Below are 26105 nucleotides of genomic sequence, written 5' to 3' on the forward strand. Positions count from 1 at the left end.
TGTAGTCATGTTTGCCGGTGGACGATTGCTGCGCAATGGTTTCGACAACACAAAACATACTTTGCAGGTCATTTGGCTGTACTCAGTGGCTTTGTTGAAACACCTCATAGTGACCATTGGGACATAACAAGTAGGAGCAGGCGAGTACTAGGGGCCTTATGCTCCAGAATAGCGGTCAGACGTGAGCCGGCAAGTACTAGTGAGTGATACTGAGTCGGCTCCGACTTTGTCCCATTCCCTGTCGCCGAAAAGGGTAATCCTCGACTGAAACACATTCCATCACGTGTTCGTTTCAATTGTGGCTGGTAAGTTAGTTCACGATCTACAGGCAGACTTCATCTCTTATCGCACCTTGCTCTAGGGTACTCTGTGGGATGAATGAAGGGGCTGTAGAGATTGACATTGTTGCTTGGAAATAAAAAACACCAACAATTGTTGATCTTGGGTGGAGCCAGTGACTTTTCTAGAGAGGAAAGAAGACGAGGACTGTCTGGAGGTAAAATCTACTTAACCCCGTTGCAGTAAATGCGGGGTGATCGACTGGACTTTCTTCAGGTCTCCCGTCGATCGGGAGCGACAGCAGTTCATCGCCATTGATCGTGGAAATGCATGTCCACTCACCCACAGAACCGGCAACCATGACACTCATGTCTTGCTTTCTCGTTGACTCTGTACGGTTGATTTCAGCAAATACACTGTGATCTAGGTAGGTCGAGGATTGGATCTTGCGTTGCACATGACTATGTGCGACCCCAACGCATCAAGTACAAGACTAGCCAAAAGGAGCCGCAAGATCTAGCACGCCATGATGCCAGACTGATCATTTGTTGACTTCATATCAGAGCTTCGTGCGTGTTCAACGTCGCGGTTATAGCGGGAGAAAAAATGAAAAGACATTTCTGCGACAGTCGTATTTCATGGACAATACTGGATCAAAGCTTCTCGACAGATCTCAGCCCTGTTATGACGCAAGGAACAGTATCTGCTTGCGAAAAGATGGTGATGCCAATGGGGTTGGTTTCGCATGCATAGATAGGTAAGTACAATCTCCGTACATGATAAGTTAACTTATCGCCGTGGACAGCCGGTGAGATACACCCAAGATATGCTTGTACAATCAGACTTTGTTTGCATAATCTTCGAGAGCGGCAGCACGGCGAGAATTCACTTCAGCATCGGGATGTATACTACTATGTTGATCAAAGTGTATTCCGACAAGTTTTCATGTTTAGGTTGCCGCCGTCTCGCGTGCGTCAGTGATGTCTGACCGCTCCCGTTTCCCTGGATTTTATCTTGACCTACCGAACCGCGTCCAGGGATCAGGCCATTGCTCCGGTCGAAACTAAAATCTGGCATCCAAGAACCCGAATTGGCTCTTTTCGTGGTGCTAATTCTCCCAAGCAAGGAGCAGAAGAGGAGGGGCTGCAGGTGGGCTGGCATACGAGCACCCTTTGACTGCGCTCTGGCGTGCCACGAAGTCGGTAGGTAGACAAGGTTTGGCATCGTCGAACCCGTGACCATTTGGCTCGCTTTTCTTTCTTGTCGGGAGACCTGTCGTTCGAGCAAAAGACTCCCGTCACACTGGGTTTGTATCAGCCAAGCTAGATATCGGCATGCCCATCCAGGGATGGCTACGTCGTGCATGATTAGTATCTCTATAGCATGATATCCTACTACAACTGACCGCACGTGTTGAGGTCATGCAGTTTTGATTGGATGGACGACTATGCTTTTCGCGAGTTGACTGAGTATCCACAGGTTGAATCACTAAGTTTTGAACTGGGCGACATGTTCAGGCAAGCAGTCACTCGCTCTTACAGTACCGAGCTCACTCACTAACCTACAAATGTACTGTACTTGAAGGGGGAGGAGGGGCTCTGTTTCTTTAATCTATGAATCGTGGGGTTTCGGCCCCCAAACGGCGGTGACCCACTCTTGACAGGCTTCCAAAAGTTCCATTGGAAGTCTTCGATGGCGGCCTCCTTTCAGCCGTGATCTTGCACCCGAGCACCCCATGCTACGATCATACTCGTACTATGGAAAACTATGCGTACCGGTATAACCGACAAAGCACAACTCTCTCACTTTCAGTTAATTACCTCGACTCATTGATGACGAGCTCGATGGCCTATGATTACCTAAAAGTCACCTCTTATTGAGTTAGCTACCTTGTCTGTGGACGGTTACGCTATTTTCCTCTCATGATGATCTCTGCTTCTATGCCTACGTACGGAGTAGTGTTTCAATTGCGGCTGAGTTCTTTCTCCAGTGGTCCCCAAAGATCACTGACATGGGCTCAACCCCATTCCCAAGCATGAGAGCACCCATGCATAAGACTAGTAGCCATTACTCCTCCCATCCCATTTGGAGCTAGGACTTGGGCCTACTGATATGGTGAAAGCATACTCACACCGCGGTGCACTGGAAGGATGCACTATTTGCTTGCTACATTAACTCCCGTAGCTTGACTGCGAACATGCCCTACACCCCTACACAAACAAGGTCGAATGGTTGGTGCACCCTCACAATGGACATGACATCATGCAGTCATGTTATGGTGCATAATCTGGCACTGCACTTGAAACGACAAAACCCTCGCGAGGCTGACTATGAGAAAAGTATGTCAACTCGACAAACAGGCAAGAACCCAGGTAAGACTCTCGAAGACTCAACTAGCATACTTGATACTGTCATAGAAAGGAAGCTTGTCGCTGAAATTAGCGTACCACAGATGTATCAAATACTGGATGGTATAGAACAGTATGTATCGACAGTTACCCCTACCGCATGTTTCCGCGATACCAGACAAGCCAGCTGCTGTCAACGGCCGCATAACCCTACAGTCCCACGGAGAAGGCTACCAGTGGATCTCGATCTCGTCTTGTAATTTGTCTTTAATATCGCTTGACCTCTTTGTTTCCCCTCGTTGGCTCGCATTTTTCGATTCTCCTTTGTGACGGTCAGGACAGAGTCTAGTCGCTAAAGGTAGTGATGACGTATGTACACGAAATCTCGTAACGAAAAGAAGGCAGGTGGATCAACAGGGGAGTGCTTTCATAGTAATTGAACGACACTGGAGTACATGTTAGACCATCTATCAGACACCCTTCCTACTTCGATGACATGAGTAGGTATGCTGATCGAGAAGGAAAAGATTAAGTGCTGGCTCGGAATGACTGAGATTTCCTTCGTACAGTTCAATCTCCGCCAAGCGTCATCCCAACTGGATGGAACGTTGCGCCTGCTGGACTGGGGGCCTTTTTCTTTCGTCATCCTGGTAATTTCGTACTGTACTGTACACCCGTTACCACGAGCGCGGGTTCTGAAAATTTACCACCGCAGCCGTTTCCTGCCTGTCCGTTCGTTACACCGCATTTTTGTTCTTGTCAATCTCGGTTTGACTTTGGCGATAGGAGCATTTGCCGTACCTTATTTGCTCTTCCATACTGTGTAGTCAGAGACTCCTCCATTACTCCTAGTGCATACAGGACATACAGGCATAATCGACTGGAACTATTGTTGCATTTATGAATAGACAAAATTGTATCATTAGAGAGGTGAAAGTCAATGAACTTTAGGGGTACTGTATCAGTGCGTGTCCTTAGAGCACTCAATCATCCACCGAGCAACAGAGAGAGATAAGCACGCATGCACCACCGCGTAATTGTGCGCGTGCCTTAGGCCTTAGGCCAAAGGCCAAAGGCAGAAGGCAAAAGGAAGAAGCCGGGAATTCAGCTTGGGCCTCGTTCAGCCCGGGATCCTTCGATGCGTCTTCGATGCTTCAACCTTCTTCCATCCTCGCCCATATCATATCCTCCCTAACCGCACGGGGCATGCGTGCTATGCTGCGGGGTATCGTTCGGCGAGTACCTTCCCTAGTCATGATTACAACAAGACCGTCATCGAGCTTTGATGCGCCGGCCGAAGAATGTATTGTGGCTTGCTGGGAGTCGAATCGTTCTCCCTCGCGCCATGCAACAAGCAAACATCCTTCACCCCTTGCTCCCCCTCGGCGCATGTCAGTTACGAGATTCTGCGGTCGTCATTGAGTGACGCGGGGGCTTCGCCATCTTTTCGACCTCCCCTGTCATCTCAGCTTGAGAGAGAGAGAGAGAGAGGGCCTACTCATGCTGACTACCTTGCTGGGGTCGGACCTCGTTTGGACGAGACGAGTAGACAGAACTCGCTACCACGAATTCAATCTCGGTGGATACAATTCCACGCTTGATCGATCGCGAATAGGGACCGTGACACCATCGGGTTGCCCTACGGCCTGACAAAGTCAAGGAGACACTGGTTCTGAGACATTGCGACTTGGCGCAGCTCTTTTCTCAATTGTTGTTCTTCCATCAATGAACAGATGCTGACTGGTTTCTCTCGGTTCTTTAGCTATGATTGCATGGTGATTACCCTGGCCTTGACCTGGATACTACCACATACCCCCGACAGCACCGGGCTGGCTGAACGGGGTGGCAACTAACTCATCGCTGCGGCGTCCACAACAATGTATCCTTGATCTAGACTACGACACACAAGCCTCCTTGTCGGAGACATCATGACGGAACGTCGATTCCCTTATGCCAAAACGACATTCCCAAGGCCCAGTTATGCTGCTGTCATCGGCCAATGAAAAGTCTTAGCTCTTGAGTAGCGCCAACCCCCTTTATGCTTGCCGAATTCCGATAATGCAATCATAAGGCAATCGAGGATGTCACCCTTTCCTTAAATTATTCCTGGTCCGTAGTTGCAGTTGTGCGACGTCTCTCTCACCATCTCGCGACTGTTCTCTGGACGGGGACCATTCATACGGAATGGCAATAGGAACATCGTGGAATGAATACTCTATCGCATTCATCATGAAGGTCGCCGATCCGGACACCAATGACGTTGTCCCTTCCCAGTGTATGGGCAACCGCCCTTCTCAAACCGAAGACACTAGGCGTCTGAAACGAGTGCCATCAGGGCCTAGTAAGGGCCCTTCATTTCGGGTATGGCTTGGTCTACCCGAGCCACAGATCAAATCCCACCCGTTTTCCACATCGCACTCTTAATCTTAGGCGTATACTAAGTCCCTCAGTCCACTGACATTGCTTTTTGACCCAAGCATGAACAATGGCTAAAAATAACGTAGGGCGTTCCAGGTGGAAACCTCCAAGAGACGATTGGGCCGGTCATCTTGTTTCTCGAGTCCTTCGAGAAGCAAGACATACGATACTGGAAGCTGTGAACAGTAAGTCGTGTGGGAATCGACTGTGGGTCTGCGGTAGCGTACGGAGCATGACCGTTCCGTCGATTTCCCATTTCAACTACAGTAATTACCGTGTGGTCTGGGGGCGCTGGCGTATTTAGCGAAAAGCCCGTGAACGTGTGGAAAGCCCTACGTGGGACGGTTCCCAAGTCAGTGATGCCTTGCTGCACCTCCACAAGCAACGTCAAGTCAGACGGCGCGCGGCCATCCTGGTCGGTCCTTTATCAGATTCGGCCCTTGTTCGCGCTGTACTACTGCACAGCACACGGGAAATGCTAACTGTTTGGGCCTTTCCCTAGTGCTCCTGGCCTCAAGTACTTCGTGGTTGAAGAGCTAGTTCACGACACGTGTCATGCTTACTTGCGCTTTCGTACAGGCATCATCCGGTTGGCTGTGGCACTGGAGTCTTGCATGCATTCGCCCACTCCGGGCATTTATCTACCATAGCGTTGTTTGCCATTCCTTCCGCTGCTCCGGATTCGACATGGGGCTTGGCCATATCGAGGCTCGGTATGCCCGGGCTACCGACGATACTTGACTCTGCCACTCCCAGCCGGGTGATGCCGGCCATGCCACTAGCTCTGAGCCCTTAGGGTTGTCGTCAGTCTCTTCTGTATCTCTTTGCTCTCGTTTCGCGTGTATATTCTCGGGGGCTGATCTCCCAATATTCGCATCTAGTCCCCAATCCCTGTGAGCATGACCAGCCACTCCGCCAATAAAGGGACGCACATCTATATGAAACCAGGCTCTGGGGCGCACGCGTTTCCATCTTACATTTTACCATTGAGACTAACTCGAGTGGGACACGTTCTGGAGAGCTATGCCGATACAGGTTGCCCAATAACATGACGCACTACGTCTGCGCAAGGGCAGCAAAGCCCTATGCGTCCACCAAGCCAGATTTAACGCTATAGACCATTCAGTGATCAACACGTGTGGCGTGGGTGATGCCATGGACCCTGGCTGAAAGAGGTGTGAATTCAAGGAATACCCACCGACAGAGGGCATTAATGCCGCAAGTAGGTTTCTTGAGGGAAGTCCAATCAACCTGCTTACTTCCCTTTGGTCATTTGACTCGACCGATGGGGTGGGATAACACCGCTGCCCCCGCCCGTGGAGATCTCTAAGCGAGACGGCTCACGGACAGAAGTAGCTTATGTCCCATTGAGTCTCAAGCCACCGTGGGGGTTCATTACCTGCATAGAACGCCGCATACCATGCTGTTGAATGCGCCTTGAACCGCTTTCAAGAGGGCGCCAATGAGACGCGCTAGTTAGGGCATATCATGCCAGCGATTGGTTTCATGTTTCGATTCGGACGGGAATTGCGCGTCTCTTGCGCCACTTGTCTACCCGCTTTGTCTTGTAGTTTCAAGCCGGCATACATTTAGATAGGACTCCTGTGTCGGAGATCTGAAACTGAAAGAGGGTCCCGCTGGTCTTTCGGGTGTGCTCAGTACTTGATACACTCCTCAGCTATCGTACGGCGTATGATTCATGTATTGCAAGTAGAATCATTGATACGAGTGAAGCACAATCAGAGCTGTTCTTGTGGGGGATCTTGAGATGATAACTTCAAAGTGGCAGTTAATCAGATCGTGATCGTTGAAGTCAGCTGCTCTCCCCGCCAGTCCTCGACGGAATGTTGTTCTGCTCCCCGCCTCCGCACGCATCAGCCCCGCACCATCATCATCAACCCGTCAACAACAACCCATCCCATTGACTATCTTGAGCAATTGAGCTGCTCGGGACTATCTCAATGGACCTTTCCAAGCCTGTCGATCATGGGTTTACTCGAGCTCTCCCCAAGATTGAGGCAAGTCAAGCAAGAGATCCTTTCCTCTCGTTCACCGATCTCAGAGGAACCTCAACTACACTCCCTACCATCAAACCCCACACCTCACCATCCACAACATTCACCTCCCCAGAACAGCCCAGAAACTCTACTAACTTCCAAACTGCAGCTCCACGCCCACCTAAGCGGCAGCATAAGCCGGCAATGCCTCCACGAGCTCTGGGCCCAGAAGAAAGCCCAATCCCCAAAGACCTTCACCCTCGAAGACCCCCTGGTCGTGATGCCCCCCGGCAAAGTGGACTATTCTCTGCAGACGTGCGTTTCGTTTCCCAGCCTTTCCCTTTACCATCTCAAGAGCGAAACACACACACCCATCTCCCAATATCAAAACTCGCGAGTGATTTCCGCACATACCATCCACTTAACCAGCCTCCTGCGCCTCTACAAACATACGCCGCCTCCATACTAAAACTCCAAGCATAGATTCTTCACCACCTTCTCCACAACAATCTACCACCTCCTCACCACCCTCTCTGACATCCGGGCCGCCACGCGCGCCACCCTCGCCGACTTCGCCGCTGACGGCGTCGTCTACCTGGAGCTGCGGACGATCCCGCGCGCCTCGCCGGCGCAGTCGTTCACGCGGGAGGAGTACCTGACCGCCGTACTGGAGACGATGGCCGAGTTTAGTTTGGAGCAGCAACGACTCCTGCAAGGGGATGCTTCAGGACCGGCCACGATGACCACGAACCTCATCCTCGCCATCGACCGCGGCACCATGACCGCCCGCGAGGCGATGAAGGTCGTTGAGCTGGCTATCAAGTACCGATCCCCAACCCCCAGCCCCAGCCCCAGCCCCAGCCCCAGCCCCAGCACTTGCACTAGCACTAGCACTAGCACCCACCCCCAACCCCAAAGTCCAGGCAGGGGCGTGGTCGTCGGCCTCGACATCTGCGGCAACCCCACGAAAGGCAACATCGCGCAGTACGCGCCCGCCATCGCCGCCGCCAAGGCCGCCGGCCTGGGCGTGACGGTGCATTTCGCTGAGATCCCCACAAACCTGCACCCGCAGAACCAGGAGGAGGAGCTACGGACCTTGCTGGCGTTCGAACCGGATCGTTTGGGCCACGTGATCCACGTGTCCGAGCCGATCAAGGAGATTCAACGGCAGGGCTGTGCGCTGGAGCTGTGTCTGTCGTGTAATGTGCACGCGGGCATGGTGGAGGGCGGGTTCGCGGAGCATCATTTTGGGGAGTGGTGGCTGGGGGCTGATGAAGGGGGTCAGTGTGGGGTGGTGTTGTGTGTGAGTGTCCCCTTAGCTTTACCCCTCAGTTTCTTTGCTTGGGAGGTGTGGATGTACTGTACTGTACAGTACTTGGGTATGTGGGTGCTGACTCGCGCAGACGGACGACGTCGGGTTCTTCTGTAGCCCGGTGTCGAACGAGTACCGGCTCGCGGCGGAGCACTTCCATCTTCATCGGGCGGACGTGTTGAGGCTTTGCAGGCAGTCGTACGGCGCGATCTTTGGGTCTACGGAAGAGAAACAGCGCCTGCACCGACTCCTAGATGACTTTGCGGCGAACTACAAGGATTGACGTTCCCAAAATACAAAAGAGAGTGTGCTTTATACCAAGCTATCGACAAGATAATTCAACATTAGACTTTTATCGAGAGAGAAGCTAGCTCTGCCACCGGAACTTCCCCTCCTTCAGCGTCTTAATCACCCCCAGAGGCATGTACTCGCGGCTGACGGCCGCCAGATTCCCGTAGCGGTCGGTCATATCCTCGTGGTACAGCTCGGCCACCCACCGCCAGTACGCCGACATGGCCCACCAGTCGCCGGAGATGATCTTGCGCTTGTTCGTCTCCGTCTCAATGCCTTCGTCCAGCGACATCTGGTGGCGCTGGAAGTGCGCCGTCTGGTCGACGCTCTCCTCCTCGGGCACGCGGATCAGGTCCTCGTACGCGCGCAGCAGCGGCCGGCTGTACGTCTCGGGGTTTCGGGTGTACTCGGCCAGCGCGAGAGCGGAGGACGACGAAGGGCCCTCGGATGCGTCGATACCGCCGTAGGTGCCCCAGCCGGAATCACCCATCAGGGGCCCGTCTTTCTCGAACCGCTCCTTGGCCGCCAGGTACTCCGCTTCGTCCTCGAGGAAAGCCGTGCGCAGGCGCGCGGCCGGGCTCTGCTTGATGTTCTCGCGCATCGCCAGGAACGGGATGTACGGGTTCAGCAGCTCGATGCCGCCCAGCTCGACGGGGAAGTAGAAGAAGCCCTCGGGGAGGTCGCGCACGTGGTCCGGGAAGCGGTGGGCGATTTTGTGGCGCAGGTAGTCGGTGACGCCGCTGGCGTGGTCGGGGAACAGCGTGCGCTCGATGCGGTTGAGGGTCGCAATGGCCATGTCGATGTGCCGGCGGCCGAAACACATGGCCGGCGTGGCGAAGTTGTTGGCGAAGAAGCGCCCGAAGTAGCTGTTCCAGGCCTGGACCCAGGCGAAGATGCTCTTGCAGGAGGCCAGCTGCCGCTGAAGCTCGCTGATGTGGCTGTCGACCTGGGCCTGGTCGATGATGAAGCGCCCTTCCTCCGGGTCGAGTTTGAGGAAGCCCCAGCGGATGTCCCCTTGGGGCAGCAGAACGCTAGAAGCGGTGGGCTTCTTCTCCTTGGGGGCTGCGTGTGCATGAGGCCGTGGCACCGTATCCTTGGCCACGAACTTGGTCGTGCCGGTCTTCTCCTCGTTGAATCGAAGACCCATCACCTCGGCGAAGGTGGTCATCGTCTGCCACGCCGTGACGCAGGTGTCTTCGTGACCCCAGAACCAGAAGTCATCGTGCAGCCGGTACAGGTAGCCGCCGTCCGTGCTCTGGTTCACGGCAAAGTCCATGCAAAACAGCACCGCCTCGCCGAAGAAATCCGAGAGCGCATGGCTCATGGGCACTCCGCGTCTGCGGACCGACACGGAGGCCGTGGGGCCGTCCTGGACGAACGAAATGGGGGCCTTGAGGAAGGTGTCGAAGAAGTGCAGCCAGGTCTGCGGGACTCCGAAGTATTCCAGCACCGTCGAGATGGTGGTGTGGGCGAGGGAGGGTCCGAAATATTCAAAGTCCGACCGGATGGCCGTGAACTCTCCATGCAGGGAGGTGTAGATCAGGGACTCGGTGATGAGGAGATGGAGCAGCGAATGCTTGATCTCCATGCCGTTCTTTTTCTTCTTTTCGTCCTCGTCGGCGTCGTCGGCGTCCTCCTCGGCGTAGGGGTCGGAGGTATCGTTCACCGAGCTGGGTAACGAGGTCATGAAGTACTCCTCTTTGAACGTGTTCTTCCGCAATGCGTGGACCGACTGGACTCCGGAGCTTTGGCTCACCGACTCCCTCCGGAAGCGCGACCGCCGCACGACTTCCTCCTCCGAGACCTCGTCGCGCAGCGACTTCCAGGCCGGAGACCCCAGGAACTCCTCGAGGGCCGACCGCAGGGCCACCGCCCACCGCACGCCGAGGTACTGGAACATGAGGCTGTCCAGCAGATCCTCATCCATGGACACCCGGTACTTGCCGTTCAGCTGCCGGCGCATCTCGACCGGGATGCCCTCCCCGGACCAGGCCCAGGTGTCCAGTGCGCCGAGGCGCATGTTGAGCACGTCAGCGACCTCCTGGGCGACGGCGGGGTTGCGCATGAACTCCTTCAGGATGGCCGTCTTCTCCTTGGTGAGCAGGTCCGAGCTCAGCAGCGACTTGGAGATCCAAGCGAGATCCTTCGCCTTGAACCAGGTCTTCTTGGACGCAAACTCAGTGCCGAAGGACCGGATCTTGTCGCGCAGCCCCTTCAGCGCCTGCTGGGTTTGCGTCGACGTCTCGAAGATGCCGTCTAGATACGAGCGGATCGCCGCGGCATCGATGTCCGCCTCGGTGAAAACCAGGGACTCCCACTTGGCGCGCTGTTCGTGCATCTCGGCGCGCCCGACCTGCTCGAAGCTCGCACTGTTCTCGTCGGCGCCGGCGCCAGCACCGGCTGCACTCGGAGCAACAGGCTCCCCCGCATTGAGGTCGCCCAGCCACTCCGTCACCAGATCACTGTAGAAGGAGGCATGCTCGTGTCGGAGCTGCAGGAATTGAAGCTCCTTCTCCAGCTTGGCGATCCAGCCCTTGAGGCTGCGCTCCGAGACGGACGGATCATACTGGCTCTGGAGGAGAAAGCGTCGGATGTTGGCGTACTCCGCGCCCTCGGACAGGTCTTTCACGAACGTGTCGCCGCCTGCGGAATGGTCTGCATCCAGATCGTCGTGACGGTCGATGGCGATGTTCGGATAGCCCTTGAGTCTGGTCACCCCTTCCAGCAGAATTTTGGTCTTTGTGCGTAGATCGGTGGCATCTTCGGCGGCTTTGGCGATCTCTTTCCTTCTTTGCTCGAACAACTTCCGTTGCTTTGAGAGTTCGTTGATTTTGGTGGCGGTAATCGAGCCCAGAGTCTGGGGCAGAGCGCCGCCGGACAGCATCGTTGGAGTCCCTGGTGGAGGATGGTCGGGAAACAGGACTTCAACACCACCGTTCGGATACGTAGAGAGTTAGAAAAGAAAGGAGGGGTAAAAAAAAAGATGTCGAGTGGGTTGAAACCAGCGATCGACAAAAGCAAGAGCTCCCATGAGCTCCATTATATACTCGTACTCGAGTCAACGGGTGGGGACGAGATCCGCGGCGGGATCCCAAAGCGGTATCATCGCATCTAATCCACCACCTTTCGTCTCTCAGCTTTCGACTCAGCCTTCCTCTTCGGCATCCCAAAAGGGTCCCCGATGTACTACAGCTGGTTCTTTGAGTCACCCACCGTCGTCACGATGATCAATCGGACGACGACGACGACCGCTGCACGAATCGGAGCTGGCACAGGTCATACTGCATTTCCAGAAAGCTCGCGCCCCGCAGTTCAGCCGCAGCAGACGCAGAGAATCTCCACCGCTGCACGATCGCCCTCGCAGCCTTGGCAAGAATAAGCGACGCCAGATCGCGCCCACTGCAGCCCCGGGGCCCTCTGCTGAACGCCACGAACCGGCGGTCCATCTGCCGACGAGATTCTTCGTCGTCGTCGTCGTCGTTGTCGGCGCTCCCCAACAACCAGCGCTGCGGGACCCATTGGTCGGCATCCTCGCCCCAGATCTCCCGCGACCGACCCAGAACATACGTGCTGGCCGAGACCGTCGTGCCCGCCGGCAGGGGATGGGACAGGCCCGGGATGGCCATCTCGGCACCCGACCGTATCACTCGCGGGAACGCCGTCGGAAAGGGGGCGCGAAAGCGCAGGGTCTCTTTGATGACAGCCTGTAGCTCAAGCGGCGGCGACAGCGACGGCGAAGAGCCCTCCATCGAGATCGAGCCCTCCAGCGCCTCACTCCCCGCGCCAGCGCGCAGCTTCTCCTGCCAGACCTGACCCTCCGGAAGACCCAACTGGTAAAGAACCGCCGTCAAGGCAGCAGCCATGCTGCCGGGACCAGCAAACACCAAATTGAAGGCCTCGGACACAGCTTCCGCCGGCGTCATTTTTTGGTGGTTGTCTGCAACACCATCCGCCGACGAACCCATCCCCATCCCCACCCTAAGCCAGCTTTCCACAATCCCCGGCTGCTGCTGCTGCTGCTGCTGCGAACCCTCCGCCCGAACAAAAACCTCCGGAGTCCCCAGAATCGCCGCGGCGGCGCGGTGCATAAGCCCGTTCAACCCGACCATCGCGCCGGCCGCATTATACCGGGGCCGCCGCAGACAAGCCACCGCCAGACGGGTATTCATCAGCCACCCGAACGCCGGCCAGAGCGAGTAACTCCAGACCATCCTGCTCACATACCGGATGCTGGCGCCGAGGTCCCCGGCGACCTCGTTGTCCGTGTAGGGGTGCGGGCCCACCGCCGGCCCGAAGAGGATGTCCAGCATCACGTCCAGGGTGAAGCGGTGGACGAGCGGCGCCACGTTCACCTCCACCTCCACCTCCACCTCCATTTGTCCGGAATCTGCTTGCCGCCCCTCCTCCTGTTCCCGTAATCCCGCCTCCAGCCGCGCAACCAACACGGCCACATGTCTGGCGATCACCGGCTCGTAGCGCAGCACCTTGGTGCGCGTCAGGGCCGGCGCCAGCATCCTGCGGCGCTTCTGGCGGTGGACGGGGTTCGACTGCGTGGCGAAGACGCTGACGTCGGTCTGGGGGCGCGGCGCCCCGAAGGTGTAGAAGTCGTCCTTCTCGATCGCCTTGTGGAAGCCGTAGATGGCCTCGAAGGCGGGCAGTTGCGAGAACGAGAGCCAGTCCGGGGCGACCCGGACGATCGGGCCGTAGCGCTGGTGCAGTTTCTCTTCGGTGAGGTGGTGCTGGCCGCGGAGGAAGCTTGCGAAGCGCCTGGGGTTGGGGCTGGATTAGCACACACACACACACACACACACACACACACACACACACACACACATGATATGTACACATCTAAGTGTTCCCCAACAGCCTAGCTCAGCTTAGCCCAGCTCAGCTCAGCCCAGCCCAGCCCAGATCATTCCAGTTGAGTCCGGCTCCATGGATCGCCAGCAAAGAGAAACCGCCGACCTACCAGATATTCGTAAACCGAGCCAGGAAGGGACCCGGATAGCGCGCCAGCGGGTGGAAATAGCAACGGTAAAGCAGCTGGGCGAGGAGATCGGCCAGCAGGAACTGGACGACGAGCAGGATGGCTGCAGTCATCGTCGCGGCGCGTAGGGCGTCGAGGCAAGTAGATTGATTCCACGATATCGTGAGCACAGCCAGCGCAGACGATGACGGAAAGGGGTAGATGACTGGATAACTGGAAGATGCTAGACCACCCACAACGAACGGGTCGAGAGAGCGCTGCGAAGAGTATCACCAGATGACATGCTTTTGCCTGTTGAAAGGCTGCAGTCACTCACCGACTTTGTACTGTATACCTGTGCATTCTTACTCAGCGACTACACTACCTTGGGAGGGTAGCTCGGCAAAAAGAAACAAAGGAAGAAGAAGCTGATGAACCCGCGGAGTAACTATACTTAGCGTTCACACGGGGGAATCCTGGTACATACGGTATATTGTCCCCACGTGCCACTTGAAGCAGCCGGTCACTGTCTCCTCAAGCAGCCCCGCCGCGGACTCGGAGTAAATCTGGTCGCTACAAGGTTCGAGTATTCCACCAGATACGAACTCAGGAAATTACTAAGCATGGAGATGCAACCCTATCCCGGCAGAAACCCCGGTGATAGCGGTATGATTCTGTGTGGGTATGTGTCAAATTACAAAAATGGTTGTGCTCGTCATCAGGCAACAAACTAGTGCACTGTCATCATAAGAAAAGAAATCGTGTCTCATCATCAATCATCATACAAGCGAGGACGCCCGCGACTTTGGATGCTTCTGATCAACAGTCGCCGCAAAGTCTATCGGCTTGCCCGCAGTGTTCTCCTCTTCGCCGTCCACCTCCTCGCCGTCCGCGATCGACAGAACACCCTCCACCTTGACCTCATGCCACGTGTCGCTGGTGCCAGGGATGGGGAAGAAGCGCGTCAGCGCATAGTACATCACGGCCGACACGACGAAGCCGGAAAAGTAGTTGATGTTGTAGATGTATTGCGCGCCAACCGGCACTTCCCGGCCCACCGCTCCGGCAAAGCCCACAATGTTGACGAGAATGCCCGCAATGTACGAGGCGTATGCATGCCAGGAAAAGCCACAGATGTAATGGTACGGCGAACTGCGGCTCGCGTTGTACAGGTCCTTCACTTGGAGATAGCCCTTGCGAACGAGGTAGTAGTCGCACACGATGGGGCCCGCGATGGAGGATAGGAAGACGGAGTAGGCGGACAGGTAGGTGGTGAACTGGTTCGACGACGATTGGAGTTTCCACTAGGCTCGGTTAGTCAAAGTCCTTGTACAAGTCATAAGAACAGGGATCGTCATACTGGACACATCGCCAAGCCGATCGCGGCGCAGACATAGCTTCCTCGGCGGATGTTGATGTATCGAGGGAGCAGGGCCGTCATATCGGTACCCGCAGAGACCGAGTTGGCGGAAATGTTGGTCCCCAGTTGCGCCAGCGCAAAGCCCGTCGAGATGATGAACACCCCGAAGCGCTCCGCGGAGCTTGCCCCGTCCAAGAACTTGCCCAGCAGGTCCAGGGGGTTCCAGACAAAGTCACCGCCGAAGATGACGGCCGACGACGAGGAAACGATGATTCCAATGAATGAGGTGATTCCGAATCCGATCGGGATGGTAAGCAGTTGGGACCACAGCGCATCTTTCGGTGTCCGCGAGAACCGGGAGAAATCCGGATCGTTCACGATCAAAGTGGCGAAGTTGCTCAGGCAGCTCATGATCGATTTCACCACGGCCCAGGCCAGGACGCTGCCGTGCACCGAGGCGGGCTGGTGGACAATGGGGCCGATTCCGTTGGCGCGGGAGATGGCCCAAGCGAAGAACGCAATGGCAGCGATGGGCGAATAGATGGCCTTGACGGTGAAGAGATGACGGATCTTGTGCACGGGGAACCAGAGCGCGGGCAGAGATAGCAGCCAGAACAGGAAGAAACTCAGAAAGTTCTTCGTATCGACGCCGGCACTGGCAGGGATCCCGTTGGGCAGGTTGTTGTAGCTGGGCCATATGGATCGGATCATCAGGGTCACACACTCGCCTGTTACACATCAGATATACTCCGATCAAGCCATCGCGGCTGGTTCGCGTAGCAACGGCGCCAGGGCTTCCTTACCTCCGATGTAGCCTTGGACACCGTACCACACGACAGCCATGGCAGCTCGATTGAATACGGGCCAGAAGGACCCCCAGATGCCGAAACTGGAGCGGCAGGCGACAGGGAAGGAGATGTGGTAGACGGCACCAATGCGACCAGTCAAGCACACAAAACACGCGGCAATGAAGTACCCAACCCAGACACATATCCACGACTGCCACCATGACAGGCCATCCACAATCATCGAGGAGGAGATCATCCAGGTATTCTAGTCGGACAAGCGAATTCTGTCAGCCCAGAAGGCGGCAGGCCGTGGTCGGCTAAGATGCTCGCAGCGGTACTCACGATATTGAGAGAATCTGCTATCCAAAAGGCGACGAAGTTGTACCATCCCCATTGTCGACGTTCATGTTCAACTGCAGGAATCCGAAACCATCCCAGTCAGTCTGTGCGCAAGAGCTAGAGCGAGTATCACGTCGCAAACCGCAACCCTCCCACCGATCAACCAACGTACCTGGTTGTAAATCATGGTTCATCAACATCAGCTGAGTGTTGGACAATCCAGGCTCCGCGGACACCTCCAATTTCTTCAGCCATCGTTGCAGACGAGTTGTTTCCATGTCTGTGTGATAGTCGGAATGAGCGGTGGTGAAGGGGATAGGCGATGCACTCCAAAGCTAGGCCAGCCCAGTCGAAATCTCGCGATGCCCAACAGGTAGTATGTACAAGATTGGCGGGGAAGGCGCGATCTTTTCGACGATGAGTGGATGGACGAGAGACTCAACCTGCTGGATGGGAGATGGAAGGGCAGGGAGGTATGCAATGAAGAGAGAAGGAGGTAGTAAAGAACCAGCTAAGCCAGGCAGCCATCGCAGCGATGTATAAGTTAGTCTGAGTATATATATACCAGATGCTATAACAGATAAACGGGTGGGATCGACTGGGAGGTGAGTCGGAACGTACCGTATCATCGCCCTCGTCATTGATTCTCTCGGCAAGCCAATCAGCTGGGCCCCGAGGGCCCCTGATAGTGGCATTTTCCCCGTACGCCATCATGACATGAAAAAGGACGACAAGGACCAATTCGATTGACGCAAGATAAGGAGTCGAAAATTGGTCAGATGGGCCGAAGATCATTCAGCCATGGGCCTCTCTTATCGCTCGCCATGGATGGTGGAACGGGAGCCCCGAGCGCGATGAGGCACCCGTGCCAGTACCTAACCACCTACGGTGCCACTGATGAAATGAATTGATTATCGTAGATGGATATCATTTTTTGTTGCTCGATTCGGTCGAGTAAAGCAAATTCCAATTCCTGGCCAAGCGAGCGTTATCAGCGAGAGTGGAGCGAGACCAAATTCCTCTCCACTGGTTTCTCCGCAAAAAGAAGGTGGCCTGGTGGGGCGTATCTCTTAATATCGCCTAGTATGATACTCGTAGTAGTATCTAATCATCTCGGGGGGGGGCCCGCTGACTCGATGAGATCGAGTAAAAGATATAAGATACTCGTATAACTGAAGGTATCAGCCCATGCCCGTCCTGTCCGCACTTTTTGTTTCCCCACGGGTCCGGTCTGGACAGTGGAGGATGCCTGGAAGAACAGAGATCCGATGTCGCTGCTAATGCCGCTGTCGCACATTAAGTTATGCTGGCTGACTCATCTGGTCGGCGTAGCCCACTCATAACCAGTAGCCCAACTAGTTAACTAACTTACCTTACTGCTTGCAATACCTACGAATAGTCTTGCTTCAGTACTAAATCTAACACACAACGATGAGACTAAATTGGAATCTTGAATACAGCTCTTAATGATATCTTCCATCTTCTACCCGCTCGAACTGTCCTTCGCCGTTGATCAATAATCGATGACCAGGCTTTGCACAATCTTCTACATCAAATGACGGACAAGAACCCTCGAGTATACGGAACATGCGTTCGTGACATCTTCCCTCCGAGTATGAGCTTGAACAAAAACGATCATTGATCTACAATCAAGCCATCCTCAAACTATCCCAGCAAGCCGACTCAGACCCCCAAAGTCTCATTCGTGATGTAATGGCTGCCTCCCGCACACCGATACCCGCGCTCCTGTTTGATCCACTGGTATCCAGCAACACAAACGCCCATAGAACGCAGCTTCCGTTGGATCTGTTGTTCCTTTTTCCTGGCCTGTTCCTCCAACTCACGCTGCCTTCGAAGTTCCTCCAGTCTCGCTCGCCGAGCTAGCTCTTCGAGCCGGCGCTGTTCACGCTGCTTTTTAGCTTCCGCGTCGACTACGGGGTCAGACACTCTGGCCGGAGGATCGGGGGGATCAGAAGGTAGGTCATTAGCTGCTTTCTCCGCCTCGCGCTCCGCGTCGAGCAATGCTTTGTATCGGTCCTCTGCTGCCTGTGCGGCTTGTCTGTCTCGTTCGAGTTGCTCCCAGACTTCATCCGATACCTCATCGTCCCTGGTGATAGCGCCTGGACGGGTCTCCTCCGGTGCTGGGGTCGCTGGAGGCGCAGCAGGTTCGTTCCTGTTTGCGGCTGCATCCTCGGAGGCTGCAGGCGGGTTGAATGCTGTGGTGAGCACCGGGGTGACGGGCTGCCGACCGAATCCCTGGGATTGGAGTAAATCGAGCGTAGGATTCCTGGAGACGAACTTGTTTGCTGTGCGCTTGGTGCGCTCTGACAGCATCTTGTCGATCTCTCCGCTGATATGATCCTCGCAGATGACGATCGTCTTGTCACGCATGGCCATGATCGCAGCTCTGAAGATTGATTTCGAGATGGTCTGGACGTCACGCGCATTGGCCCAGTTCGCGGTCTGCGTGAGTCTCGTGAATCGGCCCCGCAATTCCTTGGTGAACTCGGCCCGCGGAGACTCCAATGCGTCCAGGTCAAACCCGGTGGTCTTCTGCGAGGAATTGGACTTCTGCTTCTGGAGCAGCTTCGTGAGGAGCTGGATGCAAGCGTTGGGTGTAAGGCTGGCGAACTCAAGCTCTTCCGGAAACCGACTGGTCAAGCCTGGGTTGATGGTCATGAGACGATTGATGTCCTGGTCGTATCCTGCTAGAATGATGATAAGTTTCTGGAAGAACTTGGGCTTGGTGATGCAGTCGACAATCTCATCCATTGCCTCCTGCGCAAATTGCCCTTCGGCGAGTCTGTAGGCCTCGTCGATCAGGAGAACCTTGCCGAGCGATTTCTCCAGTAGCTCCTGCGTCTTGGGACCAGTTTGACCGATATACTGCCCTATCAAATCCGTTGCTGAGCTTTCGACGACCTCCACGGATGACAGCAGACCCAGATCGTAGTACACCTGGCCCATCTTTCTGGCTGTACTTGTCTTACCGGTTCCCGGAGGCCCCCGGAACAGATAGTTGAACGGCACCTGTTGCCTGGGGTCCATCTCAAGCGCTCGGAGGTTCTTGACGGCCAGGCGTAAATCTTCCAGCTTCTCGATAATGGCGTCGCAGCCGACGGTGTCTTGGAACAGCATCCGGATATTCGTTTCGTTCCGTTCTCCCCGATCATACTCGGGGTCCCAATCCCTGAGGCTCCAAGTGCTCGAGACTAGGGTTGCCGATCCCGGCCGACCGTCGCTGTTGCTGACGGAGCTTGGCGCCGTTCAACAGAATGTCAATCTCGCCTGCGTTGCCAAAGTGCGGACGGTTGCGAGCACGGGCGAGGATCTCCATCGCCACCTTGGCACCCTTGTCGGAGGTGACAAACCCCTGATCTTCCAGCTTGAGATCGAGGATCTGTCGCAGCTCGAGGTCGGAGAAGTCGGCAAAAGCAAAGGCATCATCGATAGCGAATCGCCTGGCAAGCCCCGGATTGACGTTCTGGAACATCTCCTTCATCTGCTCCTCGTATCCCAGTAGCAGGACACAGCGATCGTCACCCGGAACGCTCTGCACCTCTGCGACGATTGTATCAACCACCGCTGTCTTGAATTGGTTGGAGTTCGAGCCGCTTGCGTCGCGAGTTCCACCGCCGAACAGACCATAGGCTTCATCGATGACGAGAACCTTTCCCAGAGTGGATGCCAGAATACCTTTTGTATTCTGCTCCGATCCGCCGATGACACTCCCGATGAAGTCTGCTGGGTTCTTGACAATCACTAGAACCAATCACACGGTTAGACATCTTTCGCCACCGAACACTGGAATCACTGTACCACTCACCTTCACCGTTCGACAAGTATCCAAGGTCAACAAGAATCTGCCCGTAGAGCTTAGCGACCGTCGTTTTACCTGTTCCCGGTGACCCAAGGAACACGTGGTTGAGTGTGAACTCGACCAGAGGCTTCTCCTTGACCTCGCGCTCGTAGTTCGCCTGCATGCTGTCCAACAAGGCGCGGACGGTATTCTTGACAGCGGCCAGACCGATCATATCCTGCAGCTTTCTCCAAGCAGAACAATCCTGCAGCGCTTTCTTGGGCTCGGGACCGAGAAGGTCGTTCTTTGTGAGCAGGAAATCATCGACGGGCGGTTAAGCTAGGGTCTTGGTCCTTCTTTCACAGGCGAGTCGTGCGGCCTGGCGCGCCGTGATGCGCGCGAGGGCATTTTCCACCGTGCGCGCATTGCCAAAGCCCTCATGGCCCCGTTGTCTGGCGATCCGACGCGCAACGATCCGGCAGTACAATCCGTCCATACCGTCCTCGACCTTCATCTTCCCTCGGAACTTCTTGTTGACCTGAAACTCGAGGATCCGACGGAGCTCCGGCTCGGTGTAGTCCTCAAAGACGAATTCATGCGGGAACCGACTCGGGAGGCCAGGGTTGTGGGCAAAGAACTTCTCCATCTGCCGTCGATATCCGGCCAGAACCACGACCACTTTTCCCGTGAGATTCTCGATCTCGGCCAGCAGGAAGTCGAGGACCTGGGACCCCGGGCCATTGCTCTGCGCCAGCTGATAAGCCTCGTCGATGAAAAGCACGCCCCCGCCGCTGTTGAGGATCTTGTTAATCTGCTTCTCGCAGTCGGACACGCCACCATTGGCGAGTCGCGATCCGGTGGTCTCGACAATAAAGCTCCCGGGAATGATCCCCATAGCCGTGAGGAACTTCGCGTAGATGCGTGCAACGGTGGTCTTCCCCGTCCCCGGGTTTCCGAGGAGGACTGAGCCGAACCGATCGGCGTGGAAATCAATGTTCTGCCTGACCGCGGCGTCGACTTGGGATTTGATGTTGAGGAACTTGGCTTTGATGCTCTCCAGCCCGATCATCCCCATCAGCTGGTCTAGCTCCTTGCTTTGTGCGCTTTCGTACTTCTTCTGGTATGCCCAGTCCTGCGCCGAGGGAGACAAAGCTTGCATCCCGGCGGGGCTAGCCGTAGCCTTTGATGATGATGCTGCTGCTGCTGCTGCTGCTACTGTCTGGCTGAGATTCTTGCTCCGATCGGGCAGTGTTTCGGGATTTTGACTGGCCTGGTCAGCGTTGACAGCAGTTGGCGAGGTGTCTCTCTTGCGTTCGGCACCACGCGTTTTCAACTGTTCGAGATCGTCGAGGGTTTGCTGGAGAACACGCTGGCGTTCCTCCTCGTCCCGCTTCTCTTGCTGGAGTCGTCTTTCAACGGCAATCTCATCTTGAATTAGGGCTAGCTGGCGTGCATATTCCTGCTGCTTGGCTTGCCGCTTTGCGTCGAGGTCCATGTCCCGTTGCCGTCGGCGCTCGGCCTCCCTGTCTTCCTCCGCACAACGACGGCACTGCCCCTTGTGCTGGAAGCATGGTGTTATCTGTTTATGGTTGCGCGGGCATATCCAATCGATAGCCGCTTGGCATTGCATTTTGGAATGATCTGACAGCTGATGACACTTCTGGGGACAGTCATGCAGCCCGCAATTTAGCTTCGTCCCACTGTCGCGCTGATTAGCCACCGTCGATACCACCAAAATCAACAAACCAGCAACTCACCACGGCTGTTCGCACCCTCCATCAGGGCACTTTGCGTCGAAGTCGTCAGGCGATTGGAGAACTGCTAGTGTCTTGGGGTGCTGCTCGCATTTGACGGGCAGGCCATCGTACAGGTGTCCACTCGTCTGGATCTGATCGACAAAAGGCCGCCAAACACCTTCCCCTTTCTTACTACCCAGAAAAGTGCTCGAGTTTCCGATCATGATGAGGACATCTCGAGCGCGGGAGAGGAGTACGTTGAGCCGCTGTGGGGCCGCCATGAAGCCGATGTCTCCGTTCTTGTTGCTTCTCGTCAAACTCGCGATGACAATTTCGCTCTCCTCGCCCTGATAATTATCTGTGAGCCGGTTAGCAAGTACTCGTATCGAACCGAGGAACTCTTATTTTACCGATAGTGGACAGCTTGATCGGTCGCTTGGCGTGCTGCGCGCTCGCTTGGGTCATCAGTCCTGCACGGACGAGGTCATAGGAGTCCAGGTCATTGAGTACAGGGTCTGTTTCCTTGCGCAACTCCTCACGGAGGAGATGGAGCTGGCCCAGGTAAGGAGTCAGTACCACCAACTTGTCCGTGCCATACCCTTGCTGGCCGAGATATCGAACGATTTTGAGAACCAGTTGCACCTCGAAAGGGTTCTGCTTGCTTGCGTTACCACCACTGTCGTTCCTGTCAGCCACCCCACCCAAGCTCCCCTCCGGATGGCGATGGTCAATGAAGATGACGCGATCCTGCAGCCCCCTCGGGGCGGGTCGATCCAAAGTCTTTTCGCCGTCCTGAAGCTCCGGGTACGTCAGTCTGCGCACGAGGGAGGAAATTTCCGGTACCATGCGGTGCTGTTTTGCTAGAGTGGAATGCGGGAATCCCGACAACACCAATCGCTCGAAGAGGGACCGGTTCAGGTCGTAGCCCGAGCCCTTCTCCACCGACAGGCTGTAACTGTTGATCTTGGGTCGCAGTTGCTGGTGGTCGCCGATCATGATCAGCTGCTTGGTGTCGGATCCCAGGGCCGTGAGGACGTGCGACTCGAGGATCTCCCCGGCTTCTTCCAGGAGCACGATGCCCGGGGACACAGCACCAAGATCTCGAGCGTGCATTGCGGCCCCAGTCGTGGTGCATCCGATGATCCGCTTCGACCGGAGGCTCTCGCGGGTCGCTTCGCTCCACAGCTCTGCGCGCCTTGCCTCGCACTTGTCCAGTCTGCGCATCAGACTCTGGATATTAGTGACCTGCTCTTCGAGCAGGAGCTTGGTCCAAGATTCCAGCTTTGCCTGGCGAGTGTCTTTGCTCGTTCGCCACACACCGTTGGCTTGCTCGCTGAGCTGATTGGGGATTGCCGTGGGGTAGTTCTTCCCTTGCACCCAGTGACTGTACAAGTAATGCGAGGTGACTGCCTTGCCGCCTTCACCGACGAGAGTCATCCCGTCGGAGTTGTCTGGGGGGCTCAATGCTTCATAATAGTCTGGCTCCTCGAACTCAAGGTATTCAAGGATGGTGTCGGGGTGGGTCTTGAAGTTGAGAAGGTTCCCAGCAGCGCCGTCGAGAGTCTCCCGCAAGTCCGTAGCCTGTTCTTTGATCTCATCAAGAATCCGCCAGGTAGCCGGGGTCCGCCTCGAGCTGGTCTGCTGCTCAGAGAGCTTGAGCGACCCCGTCCGTTGCGAGGACTTGGAGCCCAGTCGAACGATAGCCGATGGACTGATCCCAATGTCCAGCAGATCTTCCAAGAACTGGTCCAGGGCATGGTTCGTGTAGCACATCACCAGTATAGCTTCTTTACTGTGGTCAAATAGAGCTTTGGCGATGAGAGCACCGACGAACGACTTTCCAGTCCCTAGCACAACGATCCAGGTCAGCCAGTCGCTGTCACTCAAGTATAGGAAAAACGTAGTTACCTGGTGGGCCCTGAATTAAGCTGATCTTCTGCGTGAGGCCAGACACAAACGACTGCATCTGCGATGCATCAAGGCGGATGGGTCTGTCAGTGGTGAGCACGTCCTGCAGTGTTCGTACACCCTGATCCAGCCCCTCAACCAGCCGTTCATCCACAGTGTGGGCCCGGGCGATCTCGCTACCATGTCGATAGTCCAGCAACTCCTCCGCCAGAGGCAGCTCCGCTTTCTCCTGGAGACGTCTGAGAATAGGCTCGTAGGCGAACACAGCGGTATCGACCAAGGCGAAGACGAGGTCGCGGTCGAGCGCGAAGGAAGCGAGCGTCTTCCTCACGGCCTCGTCCCCGACGACCCGCAAGACGATCTTGGGGACCTCCTCGAGAAGATAGTCCACCTGCCGATCCACCGTGGCGAAGGCGACAATCTCCTCCCCACCCCCGCCGCGGACGAGCAGACAGCCAAACGACTGATGGCGGAGATAGCCGCGGTCGCTCTTCAGAAACGCCCTGCGACCCTCCTTGTCCCCGCGGGCCGTCAACGCCTCCAGACCCTGCCGACAGGCGATCACCAGGCCGCAGGGGGTCATCCGCTTCCCGGTGCCAGTGCAGATCCCTTCCAAAGACAAGCCCGTGAGCGTCGTCGCCGTCCCACGTCTTCTCCTCTGCTTCTTCCTGCCCCTAATCGCCTGCAGCTGCTCGCGGATGTCCGCGAGCATGTCCTCGCGCAGCAGCCGGAACTGATTATCGAGATGGCCGGCAGCCCGCTGCTCGACAGGCAGACGCCGGATCTCGGCCGCGCGCCGGTAGAACGGTTTCTCGGGCGACCGGAACAACTCGTCGTGGGTGGGATAGATGGCGATCTGGCGATAGTCGACGGGGTCATTGTCGTGCCGCCCGCCGGGGACGTAGTCGGCGTTCTCGAAGGCCGTACCCATCGAACTGGCCTGGAGCGCTACCAACTGCTGCAGCTTGTGGCCGTAGGCGCGAGTTGCCGGGGATGTCGACTGCAGAAGAGCGCCAGTGTCGACCACGGACCGGGCATCGTTCACCAGATCTGCCCCGTCGGTGGCCCCCGCGTGGGTGATGAGACATTCGATCATGAGCCAGGCCAGGGCCTGGACGGCCGGCTCGGTGAGGCGCTGGGCGTGGAAGGCCGTCATGAACGCATTCCACACGGTGCGCGGCTCGACCACCAGCCCCAGCAGAACTCGCAGATGCTGGCCGCTGCAGAGGGTCTTGACAGCTGGGTCAGAGAGGTACTGTAGGAAGGCCGCCGTGTGCTGGTTCAAGAAGTCGGGGTCGGTGGCGAGTCGGAGCCCGGCGTGGATGGCGTGGCGCGCCGCGGGGCTGGCGACGATGCGCTCCACGCATGCTGCGCGGTCGTGCTTCTGCTCGGCAATCGCTTCCAGGAGCAGTGTGAAGTTCTCGACGGTGGCAACCGGTCGGTTACCGCCGAGGACGAGGTTGAAGTACTTGGCGAGCCGGTCAGTGCGAGTACGAGATGCCATTGTGATAGCCTGCCTCTCGACGGGCTTGCGTTTGGTGATGGAGGAGGGTGGGTTGAATGAAGACAGAAGAAACAGACGATGCAGATATATAGCATTTGAACCACAGGTGGCACGGCACAGCACAGCCTGATCTGAGACTCGTCATTGACACCGTGGACAAGGCTGCGAGTTCCCGGATGCATTCACTCTTCCAACCGATTGCTGTGCCGCACAGCTAATAGGCGCGCCACAGGCCATTCACCCATGCGAGTGGCAGATTAGGCAGGCAGCGAGATAACCGGACTCGCCTGCGCCTCTCCCGTGGTCCATAGTATTGATGTGATAGGAACACTTCATGTCATTCACTTGTCTCTGAGCCACAGCTCCCGAGCCAGCGTTCAGGGATGTGGTGAATGGCGTGATAAGCATGTAACGGCGGCCTGGGGCCTTGCCTGAAGCTGCTCGCTCACCGCCCACCCCGGAGGCCTTAGCTAGTTCCTCGCAGTTAGCCTGACGTAGTCAGAATCCAAGCATCTTCCACCTCTCTGAGGCGTCATCAGCATGATCCTGCTTTTGTCCACTAGTATAGATGATACGGGCAGAAATAGATGTAGAGGTACAACTCTTATACATCTTGTAGAGTGATTCTAGGTCTTTCCATAGCCAATAGCTCATTTCAGTGAGTGGAAAGAAAGACCCTGCGCCTGGAGCCAGCGGCTAAGTACCTTTATTTCAGGGCATTGAAGCCTATATAGTTTAACCTAACCTATTCAACATAGCCTTTTAAGCTTCGCCTCAAAGCTTAGATGGACTACTAGATAAACCATAGCATAAACAACTGCATATACTGCAGAACTAGCTTATTGATGAGTTTCTCTGGAGCATGATATGAATTATAGTAGGTTATCTCCATCTAGAAAGCTATTTGAGCTTCATCTAGAGCGAATCAGGGGTTATGTCAGTTTAGGTGAAATTTAGTCATGCAATTCCATGTAATTTTGCTACAAATTCGCCTGTACGTGACTACAACGTTACTTGACCATGTCAATGCTCAAATACAAGAGAGATTGCTCCATATCAC

The 26105-nt window shown here is 55.8% G+C and overlaps 7 protein-coding genes across 7 annotated transcripts; 2 read left to right on the forward strand and 5 right to left on the reverse strand.

The window, feature by feature from the left end:
- Nucleotides 1–1074: 1074 nt before the first annotated feature.
- Nucleotides 1075–1797, reverse strand: BO86DRAFT_123166 (uncharacterized protein). Its single transcript, XM_025666033.1, has one exon. The coding sequence runs from the start codon at nt 1642–1644 to the stop codon at nt 1165–1167; it is 480 nt and encodes a 159-aa protein (XP_025526645.1). The 5' UTR covers nt 1645–1797; the 3' UTR covers nt 1075–1164.
- Nucleotides 1798–4856: 3059 nt separating this feature from the next.
- On the forward strand, nt 4857–5841 carry BO86DRAFT_380240 (uncharacterized protein; the record flags this gene model as incomplete). The annotated part of the gene is made up of 4 exons (XM_025670712.1): nt 4857–4968; nt 5132–5230; nt 5313–5460; nt 5625–5841. 4 exons carry the CDS (start codon nt 4857–4859, stop codon nt 5839–5841), a joined length of 576 nt encoding a protein of 191 aa, XP_025526646.1.
- A 1110-nt stretch (nt 5842–6951) lies between these two features.
- BO86DRAFT_448922 (putative adenosine deaminase) lies at nt 6952–8637 on the forward strand (the record flags this gene model as incomplete). Its single annotated transcript, XM_025676673.1, has 4 exons — nt 6952–7063; nt 7212–7357; nt 7526–8345; nt 8446–8637. Exons 1-4 carry the CDS (start codon nt 7007–7009, stop codon nt 8635–8637), a joined length of 1215 nt encoding a protein of 404 aa, XP_025526647.1. The 5' UTR covers nt 6952–7006.
- A 23-nt stretch (nt 8638–8660) lies between these two features.
- BO86DRAFT_390135 (uncharacterized protein) lies at nt 8661–11677 on the reverse strand. Its single transcript, XM_025672317.1, has one exon. It carries the CDS (start codon nt 11527–11529, stop codon nt 8722–8724), a length of 2808 nt encoding a protein of 935 aa, XP_025526648.1. The 5' UTR covers nt 11530–11677; the 3' UTR covers nt 8661–8721.
- Nucleotides 11678–11872: 195 nt separating this feature from the next.
- Nucleotides 11873–13745, reverse strand: BO86DRAFT_315422 (putative cytochrome P450 pisatin demethylase; the record flags this gene model as incomplete). Its single annotated transcript, XM_025668093.1, has 2 exons — nt 11873–13412; nt 13615–13745. 2 exons carry the CDS (start codon nt 13743–13745, stop codon nt 11873–11875), a joined length of 1671 nt encoding a protein of 556 aa, XP_025526649.1.
- A 330-nt stretch (nt 13746–14075) lies between these two features.
- BO86DRAFT_123194 (nucleobase cation symporter-1 family protein) lies at nt 14076–16752 on the reverse strand. Its single transcript, XM_025666034.1, has 6 exons — nt 16720–16752; nt 16271–16609; nt 16102–16172; nt 15775–16024; nt 14972–15699; nt 14076–14915 (listed from the first exon to the last, which is right to left on the reverse strand). Exons 2-6 carry the CDS (start codon nt 16374–16376, stop codon nt 14391–14393), a joined length of 1680 nt encoding a protein of 559 aa, XP_025526650.1. The 5' UTR covers nt 16377–16609; nt 16720–16752; the 3' UTR covers nt 14076–14390.
- Nucleotides 16753–17781: 1029 nt separating this feature from the next.
- On the reverse strand, nt 17782–25413 carry BO86DRAFT_457014 (putative nonsense-mediated mRNA decay protein; the record flags this gene model as incomplete). The annotated part of the gene is made up of 7 exons (XM_025677197.1): nt 23542–25413; nt 22044–23480; nt 21655–21991; nt 20313–21597; nt 19925–20201; nt 19335–19860; nt 17782–19288 (listed from the first exon to the last, which is right to left on the reverse strand). Exons 1-7 carry the CDS (start codon nt 25043–25045, stop codon nt 17782–17784), a joined length of 6873 nt encoding a protein of 2290 aa, XP_025526651.1. The 5' UTR covers nt 25046–25413.
- Between the last annotated feature and the right edge of the window lie 692 nt (nt 25414–26105).

This window comes from Aspergillus japonicus (genome assembly GCF_003184785.1).
Source record: "Aspergillus japonicus CBS 114.51 unplaced genomic scaffold BO86scaffold_32, whole genome shotgun sequence".
In the NCBI taxonomy this organism is placed as follows: Eukaryota; Fungi; Ascomycota; class Eurotiomycetes; order Eurotiales; family Aspergillaceae; genus Aspergillus; species Aspergillus japonicus.